General features: G+C 37.6%; 1 protein-coding gene across 1 annotated transcript in view; it reads left to right on the top strand.

The window, feature by feature from the left end:
- Nucleotides 1–26481, top strand: part of C14H8orf88 (chromosome 14 C8orf88 homolog) — a 108454-nt gene that overhangs the window by 43165 nt on the left and 38808 nt on the right. The window contains exon 4 of the mRNA XM_037802732.1: nt 3694–3766. Within this exon, the coding sequence (XP_037658660.1) occupies nt 3694–3766 (73 nt within the window). The remainder of the gene's footprint in view (nt 1–3693; nt 3767–26481) is intronic.

Genomic DNA, 26481 nt, shown 5'->3' with positions numbered 1-26481 from the left:
CTCTTCCCCTTCTGGGACACCAGTGAATCTTAAATTTGGACGTTTTATTTTATCTATCATATCCCTGAGATCCGTTTTGATTTTTTCGATTTTTTTCCCCATTCTTTCTTTTATTCTTTCATTTTCTGTTCTGTGGTCCTCAAGGAAGCTGAGTCGTTGTTCAGCTTCCTCTAATCTTGTATTATGAGTATCCAGAGTCTTTTTAATTTGGCCAACAGTTTCTTTTATTTCCATAAGATCTTCTATTTTTTATGTATTCTTGCAATTTCTTCTTTATGCTCTTCTAGGGTCTTCTTTATGTCCTTTATATCCTGTGCCATGCTCTTCATGCCCTTTGTATCCTGTGCCATGCTCTTGTTTTTTGTCCTTAATTCTTTGATTAATTGTGCCAAGTACTGTGTCTCTTCAGATCTTTTGATTTGGGTGTTTGGCTTTGGGTTCTCCATATCGTCTGGTTTTATCATATGTTTTAAGATTTTCTGTTGTTTTTGGCCTCTTGGCATTTGCTTTACTTGATAGGGTTCCTTCTGGATGTAAAAAATACCTCTCTCTAATTTGTCAGATCTTCAGCATGGTGGTGTACACTTTCTCTAACTAACCAGCAGATGAAGTCCGTGAGTCTCCTATTCCCTTCAAGTCAGTTCTCCCCAACTTTATCTTTTGTGGTGTATGGGGATCTGATTCTCGTGGGGTTCAGTTGGTGCACTAAGTTTGGGTGTGTTGTTGGTGCTGTCCGCCCTGAATGTGTGGCATGTGTCTGGGTGGTTAGGTAGGCAGGGGAGCTTTAATAATCAGACATCCCAGGTGTTCCTGGAGGTTTAAGGCTATTGCAAGAGTCTAAGCCTTCATTTCAGTCTTGCCACAGATTGTCTCTGCCACTGACCCACAATTCCCTGGCATCTGTATAGGGTCCCTGGGATTTCTGAGCGGGTCCCCCCTCTCAGCCATGCTCTTCCAGGACTTCTGCCGAGGGAAGGCCGTGCCACATCACAACTGCACGCTGGCCCGCCAGGGAAGCCCTAGGCCACTGGGCCAGACAGGGGCGCCCTCAGCCTGCTGCAGAGATGGCTGAATGGGGTGTGTTAATCTCCCCCTCCTCACACAGCTCTGCCTTCCCAGCTCTGGGACAACCAGCTGTGGGTGCACCAAAGGCCACTCTCCATGGCCAATATTGTGGCATGTGCATGGTGCTGCGGGAAAAATTCCCCATCACACTGGGTTTCTTGGCATGGCTCTGGGCTGTGGGTCAGGCCCAGGCAGGAACATCCCCTGCCCACCGGGGAGATGGCTGAAAGGGGTGCAGTTTGTTTCTCCTTTTGGCTCCCCTCTGTCTCCCTGGCCCTGAGACAATCAGCAGTGGGCTGTCCTCCATGCCAGACACCGAGACACTGGCACAGTCTGCTCCTGCCATGCTTCACTGCATGATTCTCACCTTCTTGACCGCAGCTGTTCCCGGGGTTTTTTTTTTTTTTTTTTTTTTTTTTAAAGAAACTAGTCCATCGCCAAATGCCAACCCATGGTTTCCCTACACTGCAGTGTGGCCGCTGGACTTTCAGCCAACTCACTCGTTTCAGAATGTAGACTCCCGGTTTCACCAAGTGCATGGTCCCTGTGGATTTAGCAGACCTTGTCCGGCTGGTGCATCGCTGGAACTGATCTTCTGGGTCACTTTCTGACTTTTATCTAGTATTTTTTCATGGAGGTGTTTTTTTGCCCTGTCTCACCTAGCAACCGTCTTCGAATCCTTCCAGATCTATTCTTTTTTGGGGTATGCTGCACTTCTTGGATCTGTAATTTTATGTCTTTCATAAGATATGGGGAATTATCAGTGATTATTTCCTCCATTATTGTTTTCTGCCCCTTTTCCCTTCTCTTCTTCTGGGACACCTATGACACATACATTCATGTGCATCATGTTGTCATTCAGTTCCTTGAGCTGCTGCTCATAGTTTTCCATTCTTTTCCCTATCTGTTCTTTTGTGTGTAGAATTTCAGATGTCTTGACCTCCAGTTATGAATCTTTTCTTCTGCTTCTTCAGATGTGCTGTTGTGTGTCTCCATTGTGTTTTTCATCTCTTATATTATACCTTTCATTCCTGTAAGTTCTGCCAATTGTTTTTTCAAACTTTCAAGTTTTTCCTTATGTTTGCCCAAATATCTGCTTTATGTCTTTCTTCTCTTTTGCCGTATCTTCCCTTAGCTCATTGATTTCTTTTTTGAATTGATTTAGGACATTTTTTTGATTAATAGTTAGTTGTTTCGATTCCTGTATCTCACCTGAAGTGTAAGTTTGTTCCTTTGGGGCCGTATCTTCATTTTTCCTAATGTGATTTGTAACTTTTTGTTGTCTAGGCATCTGGTTTCCTTGATTATTCCAATCAGATTTTCCCAGACCAGACAGGCCCAGGTCTCAGGAGTAAACTGTATTCAATATCAGGTTTCCCTGAGGGTGAGACCCAGTAGACTTTCCTCAGGTGGCACTTGTCAGCCTGCAGCTCCCCACTGGTGTAAAGAGATGTGGTCCTTTTAATTCTCAGCAGACTCTGTCCTGGTCATGGGCCGATGGTGTCAGAAGCCAAACTTATGTTGTTTCTGGTTCCCCTGCAACCCCTGCCCTGGGGTCTGAATTCTCTGCGGGAGGGCAGCCACTTGAGTTATGCCCCGCCACTTTTTATTAGGGAAGATACACCCTTTAGGGAGTTATCTTCTACACTTGAATTCTTCCTTTGTCTCTCTCACTCTGTTAACTCCACTCTTGCCTGGGTCAGTGCTGACAATTGAAAGTGCCTGAGGTTTTCTCTAATGAGCTACTTAGAATGAGAGGAAAAAAAAAAAAGTAAAAAGAGAGAATGTCTCTTTTCAAAGCCAGTCCCCTGCCCCCCAGTTTTGCCGGTCAACTGGTGTTGGTACCTGTTTCTCTGAGCCCCTTTTCTTGGGACACAGCTGTTTTCTGGTATTCTGACTCAGCTGTCTCCAAAAGCCTCTGTTTTTCATTACTTTTTTTTTTGGTCATCAGCTCTGTCTCCTCTCTGCCTGGAGGAACCTCCTGCTTTCTCCAAGTTTATCTGTGTTTGTAGCTTGTATTCAGTAGTCCAAATTTGTTAATTAAAACTGCAGTTTGAGCTTGGTTGAGTTACTTTCCCTTGCTCCAGGTAACCTGCTTCTTTTTTCCAATGGGAATGTTTCAGCTCAGTCTGTGTGTGGCGGGGGAGGCACGCCACTCTGCAGTTTGAGGTGCTTTACTTACTGTTCTTTGCTGTGATCTCAGCCATTCCACACATTCCAGGCTGATGGATGATGTGTGTTCAGTCACAGATGTCCCCCAACAGTTGTTCCAGACTATTTTCTAGTTGCTCCTGGCTATTTACTAGTTGTTCTAGCGGACTGACTAAATTCCACACCTCTTTATGCTGCCATCTTCCCTCACTTCCCATGTGATTCATCTTTGGTTTTATGTTCTTTTTCAAAAATAATTGTAATCGTGGCAAAAATAGTTACAAATATGTGAACATATTTTCAGGGAAGCTTTTGTTGTATATGTTTAATAAGCAGACTTATAATGATTGCTTACCCTTTAGCCCAAATATGTCTTGACTACTATCTTGATTATTAGGAGAAGTATTTTGGAGTGATAGCAGTAGGGTTATGTAAAGTTAAATTTTGAGTTAAAAAGTTTATTTTCTTCTTCAACAGTGTAAGACAAATGGAATGCAAGCCTTTCCTCAAGGTCTTAATGAACAACAACATCAGTCTCCAGTTAAAAAAGGTAAATGTTTACCATAATTCTCCAAATCATGAGACTGTCTGATCATTCATATAAAGGTTAATATTACTTTCTTGCTTAGCTTAAAACCTTATTCACATAAGAAATTTAAATTATATTATTTTTAAGTAGATTTCTCTCTATATTAGCCAGGCTGTAGTTTGGACTGCTCTAAAGGGAAGACATGAATAACAATGGATTAAATAAGATAGAAGTTCATTTCTATCTCATGTAAAATTTGAAACTGGTTACTGGCATTATTCTTTGAAGTTGCCACTGGCCCCAGTGTTCTACTGTCTTGTTGATCTGCCATCCTCAATGCATGGCTTCCATGTCATAGCCCAAGATGGCTGCTCCTTCCATCTTACCTCCATTCTAGTCATCAGTAAGAAGGAAAGGGAGAAGAAAGTTGTCTTTAAGAGTGTAACTAGAAGTTGCATATATCACTTCCTTTTATATCCCACTGGCCAGAAACTAGTCATGTTATACCTAGCAACAAGGTGGATTGGAAAATACAGTATTTAGCTATGTAGCCATCTAATTCTATTATTGAAGAAGAAGGGAAGAACTGCTCTGGGGGAGGGCTTCTCCTTTATTAGCTACTTTTTAAATAAAATTAAAATGGTTTAATTTAGTGTCAAGGTTTCTATCAAACATCATATATATGTAGTATAAAAAGTTAAATGATATGAAAGGACTCATTTAGCATTTTAAAAATATTTAATTCCATATTTCTAAATAAAATATTTCATGTTTTTTGATTTCTCTATCTCTAATATATATTGAATTCCTATCTTGATAAATGAGAACTTAGCTCTTCCATACCAATCTCCTCAACTTCTTCACCCCTTCATCTCCTGTACTTTCCACAGTTATTTCACAAGTTTTGGTTAAAGCATTAATTGTGCTTTTTATTATTATGCCTATGGAATTTCAACTATTTAGCCAAGAGGTGTACTAAGGCCCTATCTCTTTTTTTATACAATCCTTCATTTTTACTGGAGCTAATATTTGCCTTGGTTCCCATGTACCTATTGTTAAGTTTTCCCTCAAATGCTCCAACAACTCTGTCACACCTATGTGTAATATTTTCTCTATGTTGAAATATATCAGTTTTTTTTTTTTTTTTTTTTTCTTAGAAGGAACATTCCTTTCAGATTCCTCCATTCCATCCTGCCCAATATGGAATAGTTGCTTTTTGGTACTCAGCTACTCTGGTTTCTTTCACTTAGCATAATGTTTTCAAGGTTCATCCATGTTGTAGCATGTGTCATTACTTCATTCCTTTTTATGGCTCAATATTCCGTTGTATAAATATACCATATTTTGTTTATCTGTTCATCACTTGGACATTTGGGTTGTTTCCACTGTTGGCTCTAATGAATAATGCTGCTGTGAACATTGACTGCAAGTTTTTGTTTGAATACCTGTTTTGGTTTATGCCTCACACTTTCTGGGTCATATGATAATCATTTTTTATTAACTTTTTAGGACCTGCCATCTGTTTTCTGTAGCGTTTAATATACCATTTTACATTACCACTAGCAATATAGGAGGATTCCACTTTCTTCATATCCTGGCCAATGATATTTTCTGTTTCTTTAATTATATATCCTGATGTATGTGAAGTTATATTTCATTGTAGTTTTCATTTGTATTTTCCTAATGACTAACTATATTGAGCATCTTCTCATATTTTTACTGACCATTTGTATATCTTCTTTGAAGAAATGTCTTTCCAAGTCCTTTGCCCATTTTTTCATTGAGTCTTTTTGTTGAGTTATAATAATTCTTTCTGTTTAAGATACTTAGACCCTCATCAGATATATGATTTGCAACTACTTTCTTTTATTCCATAGATTGACTTTTTACTTTCTTGATAGTGGCCTTTGATGCATGAAAGTTCCTAATTTTAATGAAGGCCAATTCATCTAATTTTTATTTTGCTGCTTCTGCTTTTGCCAAATCCAGGGCCATGAAGATTTATTCCTATTTCTTCTAGGGTTTTATAGTTTTAGCGCTAACAATTAGGTTTTTGTTCCATTTTGAGTTAATTTTTGCATATAGTGTGAGGTAAGGGTTCAATCTCATTTTTGCATGTGGATGTTCACTTGTCTCAAAACCATTTTTTGAAGAAATTTTTCTTTCCCTGTTGAATGGTGTTGCCACCCTTGTTAAAAATCATTTGGCCCTAGAATGTGGGCTTATTTCTTGAAACTCAGTTCTCTTCCATTGATCTACATGTCTAGTCATATGCCAGTACTACACTGATGTGATTACTGAAGCTATATTTTAAGTTTTGAAATCAGAAGTATGAGTCTTTTGGGTTTGTTCTTTTTCCAGATTGTTTTGGCTCTTAAGGATTCCTTGAAATTCCATATGAATTTTAGTGTCACCTTGTCCATTTCTGCAAAGGAAAAAAAAAAAGGACTTTTTTTTTATCGAGAAGTTGTGGGTTTATGGAACAACAATGCATAAAATACAGGATTCCCATATACCAACCCACCAACAACTTGCCATTGGTAAGGAACAATGGTTGCACTTGAAGATAACACATTTTTATAATTGTACTAATAATTAAGGTCCATGGTTTAACTTAGGGTTCACTGTTCCCCTTTTAATAATATTCAGAGTTATATTTAAGTGCTCTTAATTCACAATGTTGTGCTACCAGCATCACCATCCATTACCAAAACATTTCCATCATTCCAAATAGGATCCCTATACATTTGAAGCCTTAACTTCCCATTCCCTGTCCTCACCTTGACCCCATCCTCTGGTAACCTATAGTCTAGATCCTAACTCTTTGAGTTTACTTATTCTAATTGTTTAAAAACACTGAGATCAAATAATATTTGTCATTTCATGTCTGGCTTATTTCATTTAACATGATGTCTTCAGGGTTCATCCATGTTGTTGCATGTGTCAGGACTTCATTCCTTTGCATGGCTGAATAATATTCCATTGTATGTATATACCACATTTGTTTATCCATGCTTCGGTTGAAAGACACCTGGGTTGCTTCTATCTTATGGCAATTGTGAATAATGCCACTGTGAACATCAGTGTGTAACTATCTGTTCGAGTCCCTGCTTTCAGTTCTTTTGTGTGTAGACCTAGTAGTGGGATTGCAAGTCATATTGTATACTTAGCTTTCTGAGGAAATGCCAAACTGTCCCATAGCTGCAGCATCATTTTATATTGCCACCAGCAATGAATGAATGTTTCTTTTTCTCTGCATCTTCTCCAACTCTTGTTCTTTTCTGTTTTTTTAATAGCAGCCATTCTAGTGGATGTGAAATGGTATCTCCTTGTGGTTTTGATTTGCATTTCCCTGATGGCTAATGATGCTGAACATCTTTTCATATGCTTTCTGGCCATTTGTAAAATTAGTTCAGAGAGATGTCTGTTAAAGTCTTTGGCCCATTTTTTATTTTCGTTGTTTGTCTTTTTGTTGTTAAGTTGAAGGATTTCTTTATATATTCTGAATATTAAACCTTTACCAGATATGTAGTTTCCAAATATGTTCTCCCATTATGTAGGATGTTGTTTTACTTTCATGATAAAGGTCTTTGAGGAACAAAAATTTTTAATTTTGATGAGATCCCGTTTATCTATTTTCTTTTGTTTGTGCTTTCAATGTAAAGTCAAAGAAACCATTATGTAACACAAGGTCCTGAATCTTCAGGACCTCATCTGATGTTTTCTTCTAGGAATTTGATAGCTTTAGCTCTTATATTAAGGTATTTGATGCCTTTTGAGTTGATTTTTTTGATATGGTATGAGGTAGGGCCCCCCCCCCTTTTTTTCAAATGGAGATCCAGTTTTCCCATCACATTTGTTGTATTCTTTTTCAATTGAGTGGTCTTTGCCACCTTGTCAAAAATCAATTGGTCTTAAGTGGGAGGGCTGATTTCTGAGCTCCCAGTTCTATTCCGTTGGTCTACTTGTTTGTCCTTGTACCAGTACCATGCTGCTTTGATTACTGTGGCTTTGTAATAAGTTTTAAGATCAGGAAGTGTGAGTCCTCCCACTTCATTCTTCTTTTCGAGATGCCGTTAGCTTTTCTGGGCCCCTTGCTCTTCCATATAAATTTGGTGATTGGCTTTTCCATTTATGCAAGAAGGTTTTTTTTACTTTTGACTTGGGTTGTATTGAATTTATAAATTGCTTTGGGTAATATTGACACCCTAGTGGTACTTATTCTTCTAATCCATGAACACAGAATATACTTCCATTTACTTAGGTCTTCTTTAATTTCTTTTAGCAATGTTTTGTAGTATTCTGTGTAGAAGTTCTTTATATCCTGGGTTACATTTATTCCTAGATATTTAAATCTTTTAGGTCCTGTTGTGAATGGAATTTTTTTCTTGATTTCCTTCTTCCTATTGCTTGTACATAGAAACACTACTTATTTTTGAGTGTTGATCCTTGCCACCTTGCTGAATTCATTTATTAACTCTAGGAGATTCATTGTGGACTTTTTCAGGGTTTTCAGTATATAGGATCATATCATCTGCAAATAGGGAAAGTTTTACTTCTTTCTTTCCAATTTGGATGCTTTTTTTTCCCTTTTCTTGCCTTATTGCTTTGGCAATAACTCTCAGTACAATGTTGAATAACAGTGGTGACAGTGGGCATCCTAGTCTTGTTCCTGATACCAGAGGGAAAGCTTTCAGACTTTCATAATTTAGTAGGTTGTTAGCTATGGGGTTTCCATATATGCCCTTTATTATGTTGAGGAAGATTTCATATTCCTAGTGTTCTAAGGATTTTTACCAAGAAGCGTAGCTATATTTTGTCAAATGCCTTTTCTGCATCAATTGAGATGATTATATGGGGTTTTTTCCCTTCATTCTGTTAAGGTGGTGTATTACATTAATTGATTTTCTTACGCTGAACCAACCTTACATCCCAAGGATAAATCCCATTTGATCATGGTGTATCATCCTTTCATTGCTGGTGGATTCGTTTGCTAGTATTTTGTTAAGGATTTTTGCATCTAAAGTCATAAGAGCTGTTCGTCTATAGTTTTCTTTTGTTGTGGAATCTTTATGTGGCTTTGATAGGAGGGTGCTGTTGATCTCATAGAATGAGTTAGGTAGTATTCCCTCCTCTTCAATTCTTTTGGAAGAGTTTGAGCAGAATTGGAGTTAAGTCCTGGGATTTTTTCTTCATTGGGAGGTTTGTTGTTTTGTTGTTGTTTGTTTGTTTGTTTGTTCACCCTTGTTTGTCTTCTGTCCTTTTGCTTTCCTTTATTTTATTTTTTTACTTTTTTTAAATTCAGTGTTTTTGAAATATATTCACATACCATACAGAACCCCAGTGTGAATCAGTTGTTCACAGTACCATAAAATAGTTGTGCATTCATCACCACATTCAATTTTCATTTCATACGTAAAAAAGAATAAGAATTAAGGTTAAAGTGGAAAAGAGCACCCAAAACATCCCATACCTCCCATTCTTCCCTATGATTCTTTTACTTTTTGTCCTTATTTTTCTATTCATCTGTCCATATACTGTAAAAAGGGAGTGGGAGACACAAAGTTTTCACAATCACACAGTCGCACAGTGTAAGCTGTATAGTTATACAGTCGTCTTCAAGAATGAAGGCTACTGGGTTGCAGTTCAACAATTTCAGTTATTTTCTTCTAGCTATTCCAGTACACTAAAGACTAAAAAGGAATATCTATATAATGCATAAGAATAACCTCCAGAATGACCTCTTGACTCTATTTGAGATTGCTCAGCCACTGAAACTTTGTTTTGTTTCATTTTGCTTCCCCCTTTTGGTCTAAGAAGGTTTTCTCTATCCCACAATGCCAGGGCCAAGCTCATCACTGTGAGTCATGTCCCACATTGCCAGGGACTACCACACTCCTGGGAGTCACATCCCATGTATGGGGAGAGGGCAATGAGTTTACCTGCAGAGTTGGCTTAGAGAGAGAGGCCACATCTGAGCAACAGAAGAGGTTCTCTAGGGGTGAGTCTTAGATACCATTTTAAGTAGGCTTAGCCTCTCCCTTCTAGTAACAAACTTCATAAGGGCAAGCCCCAAGGTCGAAGGCTCAGCCTTCTAATTTGGTAGCCCTCAATTCTAGTGAGAAAATCATCAATTCCCCAGGTGGGAAAATTTAATGTTTCTACATTTTCCCACAGTCTCTAAGGGGGCTTTGCAAATACATCTTCATCCTCTGCCAAAGTTGTTCTGAGATGTATTGGGACTTTTCACTAACCTGCACAAACCAACCAAACCTTACTCCACAATCAGCGCCTCCATATAATTATGTTGTTTGAATAACCTGACCATACAAGTCAAATTATATAATGTGTTACAAAAAATATAGATCTTGCACCTATTAAATATCTCTTCCTTTGGTCCCACACAGAAGCTGAAGCTTCAAAAATGCCATCAATATCATCCTTTACCCTTCAGTCTGATTTACCTTCATCCTAACCAAGTCCATTTTGTTCATATCTCTAATTAAAGTCTGATCTCTTTTTTCAGACTCTTTAACATTTGCTGTATGGGGTAAAGCTGACATTCATAGCTTCCAGAGTCTGGCTCTGAGTCTCAGGTGTCACAAAGATACCCAAAGTTCCAGGCACTGACCAGGTTATACACAAACAGCTCATCATCTTAGAGTTTAGAAATAACCATTACAGCTCAGGGATAGATGTAACTTCTGTAAGAGCTTACAGTCTAGGAACCTTTACAATAAGCCTTCCCCTGATAACCTATACTCTCAGACTCAATTCTCAGAATTTGCACATTATAGTCCATATTAGTGACGCATTATAATATTTTTCTTTTCATTTCTGATTTATTTCACTTAACATACAGTCCTCCATGTCCATTCACTTCACAACTTCACTCCTTGTAGCAGTTCAAGATCACCATTCCATTCATCATTCAATGTACCCTTAGGTTACCTCCATCCACTGCAAATTGTGAATTCTGACACCATAAACGCCACTGTGCAAATGTCCCTTCATGTCCCTCTTTTCAGTTCTTCCAAGTATATACCCAAAAACCAAGTTGCAGGACCAGATGGCAACCCCATGCTTAGCTTCCTGTGGAACTGCCACACTGCCCTCCAGATGGGCTACACCATTCCACTTCCCTACCAATGGTGATTTTGTACATCCCTTTCTCCAGCGCTTGTATCCTTCTGTTTTTTAGATGCTTTAATTCACACATCATACAGTCCATCCTAAATAAACAATCAGTGGTTCCATGTAGAATCACACAGTTATGTATTCACCAACACTATCTATATAAGGACATTTCCATTTCTTCCACAAAGAAAGAGGAAGAGGCAAAAAGAAGTAAAAAGAAGAAAGAAAGAAAAAAATGACAACTAAAAAGCAACAAAAGAAAAAATAAAATTAAAATAAAATGCAATTAAAAAGTCAGACAATAACACCAATACCGAGGATCCGCATACCCCTCCCTTATATTCCCCTCTTATAGACATTTAGCTTTGGTATATTGCCTTTGTTACAATTACTGGAAGCATACTGTAATGTTATTGTTAACTATAAACTCCAGTTTGCATTGATTGTATTTTTTTCTCCAGTACTACTCTATTTTTAACACCTTGCAGAGTTGACATTCATTTGTTCTCCCTCATGTAAAAATATATTTGTATATTTAATCACAATCATTGACCACTGTAGGTTTCACTAAGTTATACAGTCCCAGTCTTTATCTTCCCCCTGTTGTCCTACCTACCCCTAACCTTCTTCCCTCAACCTTACTCACAGTCGTCTTTGTTCAGTGTACTTACATTATTGTGTTACCGTCACTCAATATTGTGTTCCATACTTCTCTCTCCTGTCTTTTCCTATCTGTCTGTAGTGCTCCCGTTAGCATTTCCTGTACAGCCAGTATCTTATTCACAAATTCTCTCACTGCCTGTCTGTCTAGAGAATATTTTAAACTCTTCCCTCATTTTTGAAGGACAGCTTTGCTGGATATAGAATTCTTGGTTGGTAGTTCCTCTCTTTCAGTATCTTAAATATATCATACTACTGCCTTCTTGCCTCCGTGGTTTCTATTGAGAAATCCATACATAGTCTTATCAAACTTCCCTTGTATGTGATGGATCACTTTTCTCTTGCTTTTAGAATTCTCTCTTTGTCTTTGACATTTGTCAATCTGATCAGTATGTTTCCTGGAGTAGATCTATTTGGATCTATTCTGTTTGGGGCACTCTGTGCTTCTTGGATCTGTAATTTTATCTTTCATAAAAGATGGGAATTTTCAGTGTTTATTTCCTCCAGTATTGTTTCTGCCCCTTTTCCCTTCTCTTCTCCTTCTGGGACACCTAGGACATGTATATTCATGTGCTTCATGTTGTCATTCAGTTCTCTGAGATGCTGCTCATATTTTTCCTTTCTTTTCCCTGTCTGCTCTTTTGTTTGTACGATTTCAGATGTCCTGACCTCCAGTTCATGAATCTTTTATTCTGCCTCTTTAAATCTGCTGTTGTGTGTCTCCATTGTTTTTTTATCTCTTGTATTGTGCCTTTCATTCCCATAAGTTCTGCCATTTGTTTTTTCACTCTTTCAATTTCTTCTTTCTGTTCACCCAGTGTTTTCTTTATATCCTTCATCTCTTGTCATCCCTTAAGTTGTTGATTTGATTTTTTAATTGATTTAGCATATTTGTTTGAAGATCTTTAATTAGTTGTTTCAATTCCTGTATCTCAGTTGAGGTGTAGGTTCATTCCTTTGACTGGGCCATATCTTTGTTTTTCCTAAAGTGGCTCAAAATCTTTTACTGTATAGGCATCTGGTTTCCTTGATTACCCCAATCAGATTTTCCCAGACCAGACAGGCCTAGGTCTCAGTAGGTAGGTGTAATCAGTATCACGTTTCCCTGAGCAGTATGTTGTCAGACTTTCCTGTGACACCTCTAGACTCTGTGCTTTTCCTATCCTGCCCAGTAGGTGGCACTTGTCAGCCCGCAGCTCCCCACTGGTGTAAAGAGGTGTGGTCTTTTTAATTCTCAGCAGACCCTGTCCTGTCATGGGCTCCCCACTACATAAAGAGGTGCCATCCCTTTCGTTCAGAGTGGACCCCATTCTGGCTGGGGGCCAAGGGTGTCAGAAGCCAAGCTTAAGTTGTTTCTGGTTTGTTTATATGTTTTCCCCCAGGCCCTGGGTGTGAGTTCCCTAGGGGAGGGCTGTCACTTGAGCTGGGCCCTGCCCCCCTTTTCTAGGGAAGATATACCCCCTAGGGAGTTATCTTCTGCACTTGAATTCCTCCTTTGTCTCTCTGACTCTCTTAACTCCACCCTTAACTGGGTCAGTGGCTGCCAACTGAAAATGTCTGAAGCTTTCTTTCTCTAATGAGCTGCTTAGAATGAGAGACGAAAAATGGAAAAAGAGCAAAAGCTCCTTTTCAGAGCCAGTGTCCAGCCCCTCAGTTTCACCAGTCGACTGGAGTTTGTACCCAGTTCTCTGTGCCCCCCTTTTTTGGGACACAGCTGTTCTCCAGCACTCTGAGCTCAGCTTTCTCCAAAAGCCTCTGTTTTTATTTAATTGTGTGTGTGTATGTGTGTATTTTTTTTTTTTTTTTCCCTTCAGCCTTGCCTCCTTTCTGCCAGGAGGAACCACAGATTCCTGTTTGCTCAGCTCCTATCTGTGCTTTTCTGTTGTATTCAGTAGTCAAAATTTGTTAAATTAAAACCACAGTTGGATCTTGGCTGAGCCACCCCTCCCTGTTCTGACAGGGTCTGCCTCTTTCTCACACAGTGAAGTTTTGCAGCTTGGCATGCTGTGCCAGGGGGAGGGGCGCCGGTCACAGTTTTTACTTGCTTTATGCTGTGATCTCATCTGTTCCACCAATTCCGGGCTGGTATATGATGTGTGAGCAGTCATGTATGTCCCCCAACAATTGTTGCATACTATTTATTAGTTGTTCCTGGCTATTTACTAGTTGCTATAGAGGACTAAGTAAATTCCACACCTCTCTATGCCACCATCTTGCCCCACCCCCCCATTGGGAGGGTTTTGATGACTGATTCAATCTCTTTACTAGTAATTGGTTTATTGAGAGCTTCTGTTTCTTCTTGAATTAATGTGTAGGTAGTTTGTGTTTTCCAAAGGATTTGTCCATTTCATCTGGGTTATCTAATTTTTTGGCATACAGTTTTTCCTAGTATCCTTTATAGTCCTTTTTATTTCAGGGGTCAATAATAATGTCCCTTTTTTCATTTTTGATTTTCATTATTTGTATCCTCTTTCTTTTTCATTCTTGCTAAGGGATTGTTGATTTTATTGATCTTTTCAAAGAACCAGCTTTTGGTTTTGTTGATTCTATTTTCAATTTGTTTTCTATTTCATTTCTCGCCACTCGAATCTTTATTTCCTTCCTGTGCTCACTTTGGGTTTTGTTAGCTCTTCTTTTTCTGGTTCCTCCAGTTTTTAGATTAGGTCTTTCATTTGAAATTTTTCTTCTTTTTTAATGTAAGCATTTAGAGCTATGCATTTCCCTCTCAGCCCTGTGTTTGGTGCATCCAATAAGTTTTGGTATGTTGTATTTTTATTTTCATTCACCTCAAGATATTTCCTAATTTCACTTTGTGATTTACTCTTTAACCCCTTGGTTGTTTAAAAGTAAGTTGTTTAATTTTCACATATTTGTGGGTTTTCTAATTTCTCCCTCTGTTATTGACTTATAGCTATATTCCTTTGTGTTTGGAGAGTATACATTGTATAATTACAATATTTTTTAATTTATTGAGATTTATTTTGTGGCCCAACATACGGTCTATCCTGGAGAATCATCTGTGTGCACTCAAGAAGAATGGCTATTCTCTTTTTTGAACATTGCAGTATTCTATATACTGTTTAGCTGGTTTAGTGTATCATTCAAGTCCTGAACTTCATTATTGATCTCATGACTAGATGTTCTAAGCATTATTGAGAGTGGTGTGTTAACATTTCCTACAATTAATCGAGGACCATCAGTTTCTCCCTTCAAGTCCGCTTATATTTGCTGTATATATTTTGGGGTTCTGCTGTTGGGTGCATATATATATTTATAATCATTACATCTTCCTTTTGAATTATCCCCTTTATAAGTATATAATGACCACCTTTGTTCCCTGTAACTGCTTTTGACTTAAGTCTGTTTTATCCAGTATTAGTACAGCCACCTCAGCTCTTCTGGTTACTGTTTGCATGATATGTTTCTTCCATCCTTTCACCCACCTACTTAAATATTTGACTTTAAGGTGAGTCTCTTGAAGACAGCATATAGTGGGGTCTTGCTTTTTTATCCATTCTGCCCATCACTGCATTTTGACTGGAGAGTTTAATCCATTTACATTTAAAGTCGCTATTGATAGTAAAGGACTTTCTTCTGTCATTTTGATATTTAGCCTTTGTAAGCTTTATACCTTTTTTTGTCCCTCACTTATGTTAATGCTTACTTTTATATTTATTTGCTTTTTTATGTTGTACTATACTGACTGCCTTCTCACTTCTATTTGGATATATTTTCCATCTTTTGTCCTTGTAGTTACCATAGGGTTAAAATTTAACATCCTACATATATAACAATCATATTTGCTTTGACACCAAGTTAACTTCAATAGCAAGCATTTTTGTTTTCGTATACCCCTGTGTCCCCCACCATTTTTTTGCACTTATTACCATAAGTCTTTGTACATTGCATGTCCAAATATCTAGATTCAAAATTACTTTTTATGCACTTGCATTTTACCACCTGTAGCAAATAAGAAGTGGAGTTACATACCAAACAATATAATACAAATACTTGCATTTGTATTTATCCAAATCATAACCTTTATAGCAGGTCTTTATTTCTTTATGCTGCTTTGAACCACTGTCTAGTGTCCTTTCCTTTCAGTCCAAAGAACTCCCTTTAGCATTGCTTACAGGGCCAGCTGGTCAGTGGTGATGAACTCCCTCAGCTTTTATTTTTCTGAGAATGTCTTAATCTCTTCCTCTTTGTTGAAAAAGTCTTGCTGGATATAAAATTCTTGACTGGTGTTTGTTTTACTTCAGCAGTTTAAGTATTTCAACCCATTGCCTTCTTGCCTCTGTGATTTCTGATGAGAAATTGGCACTCAGTCTAATTTGGGCCTCCCTTGTATGTACCACGTTGCTTTTCTCTTGTAGCTTTTCTCTTGAACTCTCTCTTTGTCCTTTGGATTTGATGCTGTAATCACTATGTGACAGGGTGTATTTTTGTTCATGTTTATCCTGTTTGGTGCTCTCTGAGCTTCTAAGATGTGCATACTCACATTTTTTGCTAGGTTAGGGAGGTTCTCTGTCATTATTTCTTTGACTATTCCTTCTGCTCCTTTCTCTCTTCTTTTTCTGGGACTCCCATGGGGTATATATTGGTGTGTTCGATGGTGTCTCATAGCTCTTACAAGTATTTTTGCTTTTAATATTTCTTTTTTTCTTTCTGCTCCTCAGCTTGACTCATTTCAAATGTCTTGTCTTCCAGTTCACTGATTCTTTCTTCTGCTAGTTCTGTTCTGCTCTTGAAACCCTCCTAGGTATTTTTCATTTCACTTATTATGGTGTTCAACTCCAGTAATTCTGTTTGGTTCCTTTTTAAAATTCTGTCTTTTTACTTGAACTCTTATATTGTTTATTCATTGTTTTTCTGATATCCTTTTGCTCTTTCTCCATACTTCACTTTATATCCTTGAATATTTTTAAGATCTTGTTTTTTAAAGGCTTTGTTTGGTATGTCCACATTCTCGTCTTCTTTGTCTTCCTTTGGATAGACTACCCATTTCCTCTTTCTTTGTCTTGTACTTTTTTGTTTCACACTGTATATTTTAATATTTTTAAATATTAACTCTGTTTCTTGTTTTTTTAACCAGATGGTGATTAAACAGATTTTCTTGAGCATCAGCGCTCCTACCATGCAGTTCTGCCCATGCTGAATGCAGTGTGCAGGGTTTTCCCTGTCTTTCTGGGCGTTTGTCTTCTCTTGGGCTTTTGCTTGTTAGTTGTTTTGGAATTTCCCTGTTTACAAGAGTTTGTTTGTCCCCGTTGTTTCCCAAATGACAGACCTCCCTCTGCCGGCTATTTGATGCTGGTAGGCTTTTGTCCTAGCCTGTCTGCCTTTGTAGTTTTTTACACTACTTTCACGGTCTCACGCTGCTTTTGCCTGGAGGGCAAATGTGGGAGGAAGATATCCTGGAGAGTTCTTTCTCAAGTCAGTCTTTCCCAGCCATAACAGGGCAGGGACCCATGAGGGAGAAGCAGACCTACTCCAGAGTGCCCCATGGAGAGGATCAGGAAGAGCACCAAAAGTTTCTCTGACATTCCCCAAAGCTGAGCTTTCCTGGCCTGCCCAGCAATTCCAGCCCTCCAGACAACTGTCCCCTGTAGCCCTGAGGAAGCAGTGCATCTTTAAATCTCCACCACCAGAGGAGAGCCTAAGATGGTGGCTAGGTGAGACAGGGAAAAAAAACACCTCCATGAAAAATAATAGATAAAAACCAGAAAGTGACTCAGAACACCAGTTTCAGCCATGCACCAGCTGGACAAGTTCTGCTAAAACCACAGGGACCGTGCACTTGGTGAAACTGGGAGTCTGCATTCTGAAACGAGTGAGTGAGCCGGCTGAAAGCCCCATGGCCACGCTGCGGTATGGGGAAACTGGGGGTTGGCATTTGAAGATGGACTAGTTCTTTTTAAAAAAATACCCAGGAGCAGCTGCAGTTACGATGGTGAGAACCGCGCAGTGAAACATGGCAGGAGCCGGCTGTGCCAGCCTCTCAGTGTCTGGCGTGGAGGATAGACCGCTGCTGATTCCTTCAGGGCTGGGGGGCAGAGGGGAGAGCCAAAAGGAGAAAGAAACCATGCTGCTTGCAGCCGGCTCCCCAGTGGGCTGGAGACACTCCTCTCCGGGGCCATACCCACAGTCCAGAGCCGCACCAGGAAACCCAGTGTGACAGGGAGTGTATCCCACGGCACTGCACACACTCCACAATATTGGCTGTGGACAGTGGCCTTGGGTGCATACACAGCTAGTTGTCCCGGAGCTGGAAAGGCGGAGCTGTGCGAAAACCAAGGGGTTGAGATGACCCATTCAGCCATCTTTGCATCAGGCTGGGAGTGCCCCTGCACAGCCTGGTAGCCCAGGGCTTCCCTTGAGGGACGGCGCGCACTTGTGACATAGCACAGCCTTCCCTCAGCAGAGGTCCTGGAAGATAACAGCTGAGAAAGGGGGCCCGCTCGGAAAACCCAGGGATGCTACGTCAATGCCAGTGACTTCTGGGTCAGCGGCAGAGAAAATCTGGGGCAAAACTGAAATGAAGGCTTAGATCTTGCAACAGCCTTGAATCTCCAGGAACACCTGGGAGGTTTGATTATTAAAGCTGCCCTGCCTCCCTAACCGCCCAGACACACACCCCACAAGTTGTATTTTTTACAACTTGAAAGAACCCTGTCAAGCAAAGCAAATGTCAAGAGGCCAAAAACAAATCTTAAAGCCTATGATAAAACCAGACGATATGGAGAACCCAATCCCAAACACCCAAATCAAAAGATAAGAAGACACACGGTACTTGGCGCAGTTAATCAAAGGACTACAATCAAAGAACGAGAGCATGGCACAGGATATAAAGGACATGAAGAAGAACATGGCACAGGATATAAAGGACATAAAGAAGACCCTAGAAGAGCATAAAGAAGAAATTGCAAGAGTAAATAAAAAAATAGAAGATCTTATGGAAATAAAAGAAACTGTTGGCCAAATTAAAAAGACTCTGGATACTCATAATACAAGATTAGAGGAAGTTGAACAATGACTCAGAGTCCTAGAGGACCACAGAATAGAAAAAGAAAGAACAAAAGAAAGAATGGGGAAAAAAATAGAAACGGATCTCAGGGATATGATAGATAAAATAAAACGTCCAAATTTAAGATTCACTGGTGTCCCAGAAGGGGAAGAGAAGGGTAAAGGTCTAGAAAGAGTATTCAAAGAAATTGTTGGGGAAAACTTCCCAAACCTCCTACACAATATAAATACACAGAGCATAAATGCCCAGCAAACTCCAAGTAGAATAAATCCGAATAAACCCACTCCAAGACATATTCTGATCAGACCATCAAATACTGAAGAGAAGGAGCAAGTTCTGAAAGCAGCAAGAGAAAAGCAATTCACCACATACAAAGGAAACAACATAAGACTAAATAGTGACTACTCAGCAGCCACCATAGAGGCGAGAAGGCAGTGGCATGACATATTTAAAATTCTGAGGGAGAAAAATTTCCAACCAAGAATACTTTACCCAGCAGAACTCTCCTTCAAATTTGAGGGAGAGCTTAAATTTTTCACAGGCAAACAAATGCTGAGAGATTTTGCTAATAAAAGACCTTCCCTACTTCAGATACTAAAGGGAGCCCTACCAACAGAGAAATAAAGAAAGGAGAGAGAGAGATAGAGAATTTTAACAGACATATGTAGAACCTTACATCCCAAATCACCAGGACGCATATTTTTCTCTAGTGATCATGGATCTTTCTCCAGAATCGACCATATGCTGGGACATAAAACAAGCCTCGATAAATTAAAAAACAAAAAACAAACCAAAAAACAGTTGAATATATTCAAAGCACATTCTCTGACCACAATGGAATACAAATAGAAGTCAATAATTTTTGATTTGTAACTCCACTATTCCCTTCCTATATGACATAAAATACACAAACTCTAATGACAAATCGGTGGTTTTGGACTCAATGTAATATATGTAATTTTTGACAAGAACTATAGAAAGGTGGGGGAATGGAGGAGTATAGGAAAATAGTTTATGTGTCCTATTGAAGTTAAGTTGGTATCAAAGAAAAACAAGTTTCTTATGGATTTAAGAGGTTAAATTTAAGCCCCACAGTAAACACAAAGAAATTATCAGAGAATATGACCATAGAGATGAAAAGTAGAGTATGGGTTATGAGAAGTGGTGGAAGGGGCAATGGAGAGTTAAGAAATGAGTGTAGGGTTGCTGTTTGAGGTGAAGGGAAATTTCTAGTAATGGAAGGTGGGAAGGTGATTGCAGTACAACATTCTAAATGTTATTAATCCCACTAATGGAATGCTAGGGAGGGGGTGGAATGGGAAGATTTAGGCTGTATATATGTTCCCACAATTGAAAAAAAAAAAAATGACAGTCTAAATAGATTACAATTGAATGCCAAGGATGATCCTGGATGGGATCTGAGGATGGAGGATAGTAGGCTCAAAGGGACACAGTTGAGACATAAGGGAAAAAAAAGGAACTACAGAATGTAAGCTTTGTATTAATGTTGAATTTCTTGAATTCTTAGCTGTGCTTAATGGGATTGTATAAAAGAATGTTCTTGTTCATGGGAATTGTATATGTGAATTATAGTGTTTGTTCAAGGAGGTGTGCAGCTTGCTCTCATATGTTCAGAAGACAGAGCAATGGATGATGGATGATAGGGAGGGAGGGAGGGAAAGAAGGAAATGGTGGTGTGACAGGAGGTTAAAGTTGGTGGATCGGGTTATTGGGGGAGGGGGTCAAGGTATGCTGGAGTTCTGTGTATGGGATTTGTATTGTTTTTGCAACTGTTCCTATAAGTTTGAATTTATTTAAAAAAAAAAAAAATCTCCATCACCTCCAAACCCTGTCTGGGGAGGGTTGAAACAATGGCTGCCCTCAGAGGCAGAACCCAGTAATCCACAAAAGTTGTGGTTGGCAATCAGCGATACCCACTCCTGTTCTTGGGGAAGAGAATTTCATTTTTTATGTCCCTTTTGTCACTTGCATCTAGCCAGGAACTGGACCCCATGACAGCCTGCTATGAGAATGGGGGATGGGTGCCATTAGCTGCTGTGGGGAGAGAGCAATTTACCATTCTTTACCATACTTTATGTGCCTCTTCCTCCTGCTCTTCCCTGGATGCTGTAATGTTTTTCTGACATTTGGTGTTTCAAAATAATGGTTTTGGTGGGAAGACTGAGTCCTAGAGCTCCCTATTTTACCAGAATTTCCCCAGAAGTCTCTTGACAGTTGGAATTTTGTTAGGGATTATGATGAGTCTTTAGATCATTTGGGGGAATATTGCCACCACGAACTTTGAGGAATGTCTATCCATGTCTTTCAACAATGTTTTGTAATTTTCAATGTACAAGTCTTGTACCTCCTTGACTAGTTTTATTTCTAAAGTATTTTGTTCTTTTCTTTGTAAATGAAATTTTCTTCATTTCCTTTTTGGGTTATTTGCTGCTGGTGTATACAAGCACATCTGATTTTTGTATGTTTATCTTGTTTCCTACAACTTTATTGAATTTGTTTATTAGTTCTAATAGTTTTTTTTTTTTGTAGGTTCTTTGGAATGTTCTATATATAAGTTCATGTCATCATTAAATATAGTTTTACTTCTTCCTTACCAATTTTAATCTGTTTCTTTTTGCTTACCTGATTTTCTTGATTAGAACTTCCAGTACAGTATTGAATAGAAAAGGCAAGAGCAGACATCCTTGTGTTGTTCCTGATCTTAAAGGGATAGTTTTCATTATAAAGTTAAATATGAGGTTAGCTATGGATGTTTCATACATGTCCTTTATTTCATACATGTCCCTGTAATAAATTTTGGGTAGGTTTAGGTAAAAAATTATTTTGTTTTCATAGTTTTGTGAAGTGTTACTATAAAAGTTGTTGGATTTTGTCACTTCCTTTTTCTACATCTACAAAAACCATGTGGTTTTTTCCCCTCTTGCTATTGATGTAGTTTATGATGTCAACTGATTTTCATATAATGAACCACTATTATATTCCTGGGATGTATCTCTCTTGGTAGTAGTAGTCTATAATCCTTTTGATATGCTGCTGGATTCTGTTGCTAATATATGATTTTTGTGTCCATATTCATAGGATATTTTGGTCATTAATTTTCTTTTCTTGTGGTCTGTCTCTGTTTTTGGTATCAGATAGGCGTAGCATTCAAGGGCTGTTGTAACAAAGTACCACAGACTGATTGGCTTCAAGAATGGAAATTTATTATATCATTGTTCTGGAGGATAGGAGTCCAAAGTCAGGGTGTTGGCAGGGCCGTGCTTTCTCCTAAAGGGGAAAATCCGTTCCATGCCTCTCCTCTGGCTTCTGGTGGGTAGCTGGCAAGCCATTTCTTGGCTAGTGGCAGCATAACTCAATCCCTTTGTCACATGGCCTTCTCTGTCTTGGTCTCTCTCTGTCCAAATTTCCTTTCCTTATAAGAACACCAATTCATATTGGATTAGTGCCACCCAATCCAGTTTGGCCTCTTCTTTACTAATAACATCTTCAAAGATCCTGCTTACGAATAACTTCACATTCACAGAACTGGGGATTAAGGATGTGAACATGTCTTTTGGAGTTACACAATTCAGTCCTTAGTACAGGGTAATGAGTAAGAAAGTGTCCCCTCCTATTCTGTTTTTGGAAGAGTTTGAGAAAGACTGGTGTTAATTCTTCTTTAAACATTTGTTAGAATTTGCCAGCAAAGTTATCTGGTCCAGAACTTCTCTGTTTGGAAGTGTTTTTTGTTTTTTTTTTGTTTTTTTTGTTTTAATACTAATTCCATCTCTTTACGTTTTATAGGTCTATTCAGATTTTCTGTTTCTTCTTCAGTCAGTTTTGGTAGTTTGTGTCTTTTTAAGAATTTGCCCATTCATCTAGGTTTTCTAAATTGTTGATATACAGTTGTTCATAATATTCTCTTATAATACTTTTTATTTCTGTAAGGTTGGTAGTAATGTTCCTCCTTAATTGCTGGTCTTATTACTTTGAGTCTTTTTTTTCTTGGTTGGTTTAAAGATTTGTCACTGTTTCAAATAAGCAACTTTTGGTTTTGACTCTCTTGTTTTTTCTATTCTGTACTCATTTATCACTGCTGTAATCTATTGTTTCCCTCTGCTTGCTTTGGGTTTATTTTCATGTTTTTCTAGTTTTATAAGATGGAAAGTTAGATTATTGGTATGAGATTTTTAAGTATAGGTATTTACAGTTATAAATTTAACTCTGAGCACTTCTTTCAATCATCCTATAAGTTTTGGCATGTTGTGTTTTCATTTTCATTTGTCTCAAAGTATTTTCCAATTTCCCTTGTGATTTCTTCTTTGACTAATCAGTTGTTTAAGAGTTTTTTGTTTAATTTCCACATATTTGCCAATGTTCCAGTTTTCCTTCTGTTACTGATTTCTATTCTTTTCCATTGTGGTCAGAAAAGACACTTTGTATGATTTTAATCTTTTTAACTTACTGAAACTTTTTTGGTCTAACATGTTCTATCTTGGAGAATATTCATGTGCATTTGAGAGGAATGTGTATTCTGCTATTGTTGGGTAGATGTTCTCTATGTAACTGTTAGATCTAATTTATTTATAGTGTTTAAGGCCTCTATTTCCTTGTTGGTCTTTGTCTAGTTGTTAATATCCATGTTTGAAAGTGGAGTATTGATATAAACTATTATTGAACTATTTCTATTCAATTCTGTCAGCTTTGCTTCATATATTTTGGAACTCACTTTTTAGTTGTGTATGTTTATAATTGTCTTATTTTATGTATTGCCCCTTTCTTCATTATCTAACATCCCTCTTTGCTTTTTGTGACAATTTTTATCTTATAGTTTACTTTATTATTAGTATAGACACTCCAACTCTCTTTTGGTTACTGTTTCCTTGGAATATCTTTTTCCATCAGTTCACTTTCAACCTATTTGTGTCCTGTATCTAAAATGAGTATCTTGCAGACAGTGTATAATTGGATAATTTTTTTAAAAATCTATTCTGCCAATCTTTGACTTTTAACTGATGGGTTTTATATACTTAAAATTAATGCAATTATTAATAAGGAAGGACTTCTGCCATTTTGCTATTTATTTTCTGTATGTCTTATACCTGTTTTTTTTTTTTTGGTTCTGAGTTTCTCCATTTGATGACTTTTGTCTTTAATAGTTATTTTCTAGTGTATTATTTTGATTCACTTCTCATTTCTTTAACTATATACTTATTAGTAGATTTCTTAGAGGTTGCCATGGGGATTACAATTAACATCTTAATTTATAACAGTCTAGTTAATTAACACTAAGGTAGTTCCAATAGTATACAAAAATGTTGCTCTTATATAGCTCCATATGCACCTTTTGTGTTGTTACCGTCATATATTAAATCTATTTTTTCTTTTAATTTAAAAAAATTTGTGTGATTTACATACTATGTAAAATTTCCTGTTTTAACAATTTTCATGTATGGGTTAGTGGTTTTAATTACATTCAGAATGTCTTGATGATTTAATTTGATGGTTGGCTTTCCATTTCTGCAAAGAAGGCTGTTGGAATTTTGAATGGGATTGTAGTGAATCTGTAAATTGCTTTGGGTAGAATTGATACCATTACAATATTTAGTATTCCAATCCATGAACACGAAATGTCCTTCCATTTATTTAGATCTTCTTTAATTTCTTTCAGCAATGTTTTGTAGTTTTCTATGTATAAGTCCTTTACATCCTCGGTTAAATTTATTCCTAGAATATTTTATTCATTTAGCTGCTATTGTAAGTGGAATTGTTTTCTTGATTTCCTTTTCAGATTGTTCATTATTATTATGTAGAAACACTTATTTTTATGTGTTGATGTTGTACCCCAAACACTTGGCTGAATTCGTTTATTAACTCTAGAGTTATTACATCTTTATACATTATGTACCCTTCAACATAGATTTATTTTTGTTTTATGTATATAAATAATACTGACATGTTTTCCAATGTAGCTAACTTTAGCATTGTTCTTTTCTTTAGCAGGTTACTGTCTAGTGTCCTTTCACTTCATCAGAGAGGATTCCCTTAAGCATCTTTTGTGGGGAGGTCTACCAGTGATGAACCTCCTCAGCTTTTGTTTATCTGAGGATGTCTTAATTTCTCCTTTATTTTATTTTTAAAGCAGTTTTATTGAGATATATTCACATGTCTTCCAGTTCATCGAAAGTGTACAATCAGTGGCTTTTAGTATATTCACAGTTGTGCACTCATCATCACCACACTCAATATTAGAACATTTTCATTGCTCCAAAAGTAAAACGACATACTCTTTAGCAGTCACCTTTCAATCCCTCTATCCTTCCCCAGCCCTACTTAGCTACTAATCTGTTTCTGTCTCTATAGATTCATTTAAATTTACATTTTATATAAAATATGTAGTACTTTTCATCTGGTTTCTTTCACTTGGCATGTTTTTAAAAAAAATTAACTTTTTTCAATTAGAGAAGTTGTAGGCTTACTGAAAAGTCATGTAAAAATTATGGTGTCCTCATATACACCCCTATTGTTAACACTTTGTATTACTGTGGTACCTTTGTTACAATTGATGAAAGAATATTAAAATATTACTGTTAACTATAGTCAATAGTTTATATTAGGTTTATTTTTTCCATATATCACCCTAATATTAACACCTTGTATTAGTGTTGTGCATTTGTTCTAGTTCATGAAAGAACAGTCTTACATTTGTACTCTTAACCCCAGTCCATGTTATACAGGCTCAAGTTTTATCTTCTGACTTTGTCTGGTAATAGCCATGACCCAAAACTTCCCCTTGCAACTACACTCACATTCATAATTCAGCACTGTTGTTTATACTCACAACAATGTGCGTCCGTCACCACCACCCATTTCCAAACCTTTGCAATCAACCTAAATAGAAATTCTTTACAAATTAAGCCTCAGCTCCCCATTCTCTACCCCAAGTCTATCCCTTGTTAACCTGTACTCTAGATTCTAACTCTGTATGTTTGCTTATTATACTTGGTTCCCATCAGTGAGATCAGATAATATTTGTCCTTTTGTGTCTGGCTTATGTCACTCAGCATAATATCCTCAAGGTTCATCCATGTTTTTGCACATCAGTACTTCATTCCTTCTTACACGTGAATATGTATGCACCACATTTTGTTTATCCATTCATTGGCTGATGGCCACTTAGGTTGCTTTCATCTTTTGGCAATTGTCAGTAATGCCTCTATGAACATAGAGCAAATATCTGTTCATGTCCCTACTTTTCTCCTGGGTTTATATCTAGTAGCAGGATTGCTGGATCATATGGCAGTTCTATACTTAGTTTCTGAGGATCCACCAAGCTGTACCATGTTACATGCGCACCAACCTTGAATGAATGTTCCCATTTCTCTACATCTTCTCCAACACTTGCAGTTTTCTGATTTTTAAATGGTGGTCATTCTACTAGGTCTGAAATGATATCTCATTGTGGTTTTGATTTGTATTTCCCTAACAGCAAATGATGTTGAGCATCTTTGCATGTATATTTTAGTCATTTTTATTTCCTCTTTGTAAAAATGTGTATTCAAGTTTTTTTGCTCATTTTTAAATGGGTTGTCTGTCTTTTTATTGTTGAATTGTAGGATTTCTTTAAATATTCTGGATATTAAACCCTTACTAGACATGTATTTTCCAAATATTTTCTCTCATTGTGTATGTGGTCTTCTTATTTTCTTGACAAAGTCATTTGAAGCACAAAAATATTTAACTCTGAGGAGTTCCCATTTATGTATTTTTATTTCATTTCTTGTGCTTTGGGTGTAAAGTCTTAACAGCCATTGCCTAGTATAAGATCTTGAAAATGCTTCCATATAATTTCTTATAGTTTTATGGTACTGGTTCTTGGTTCTTGTAATTAGGTCTTTGATACATTTTGAGTTAA

This window comes from Choloepus didactylus, chromosome 14, assembly GCF_015220235.1.
Source record: "Choloepus didactylus isolate mChoDid1 chromosome 14, mChoDid1.pri, whole genome shotgun sequence".
Taxonomy (NCBI): Eukaryota; Metazoa; Chordata; class Mammalia; order Pilosa; family Megalonychidae; genus Choloepus; species Choloepus didactylus.
This window is presented reverse-complemented; position numbering and strand designations above follow the sequence as displayed.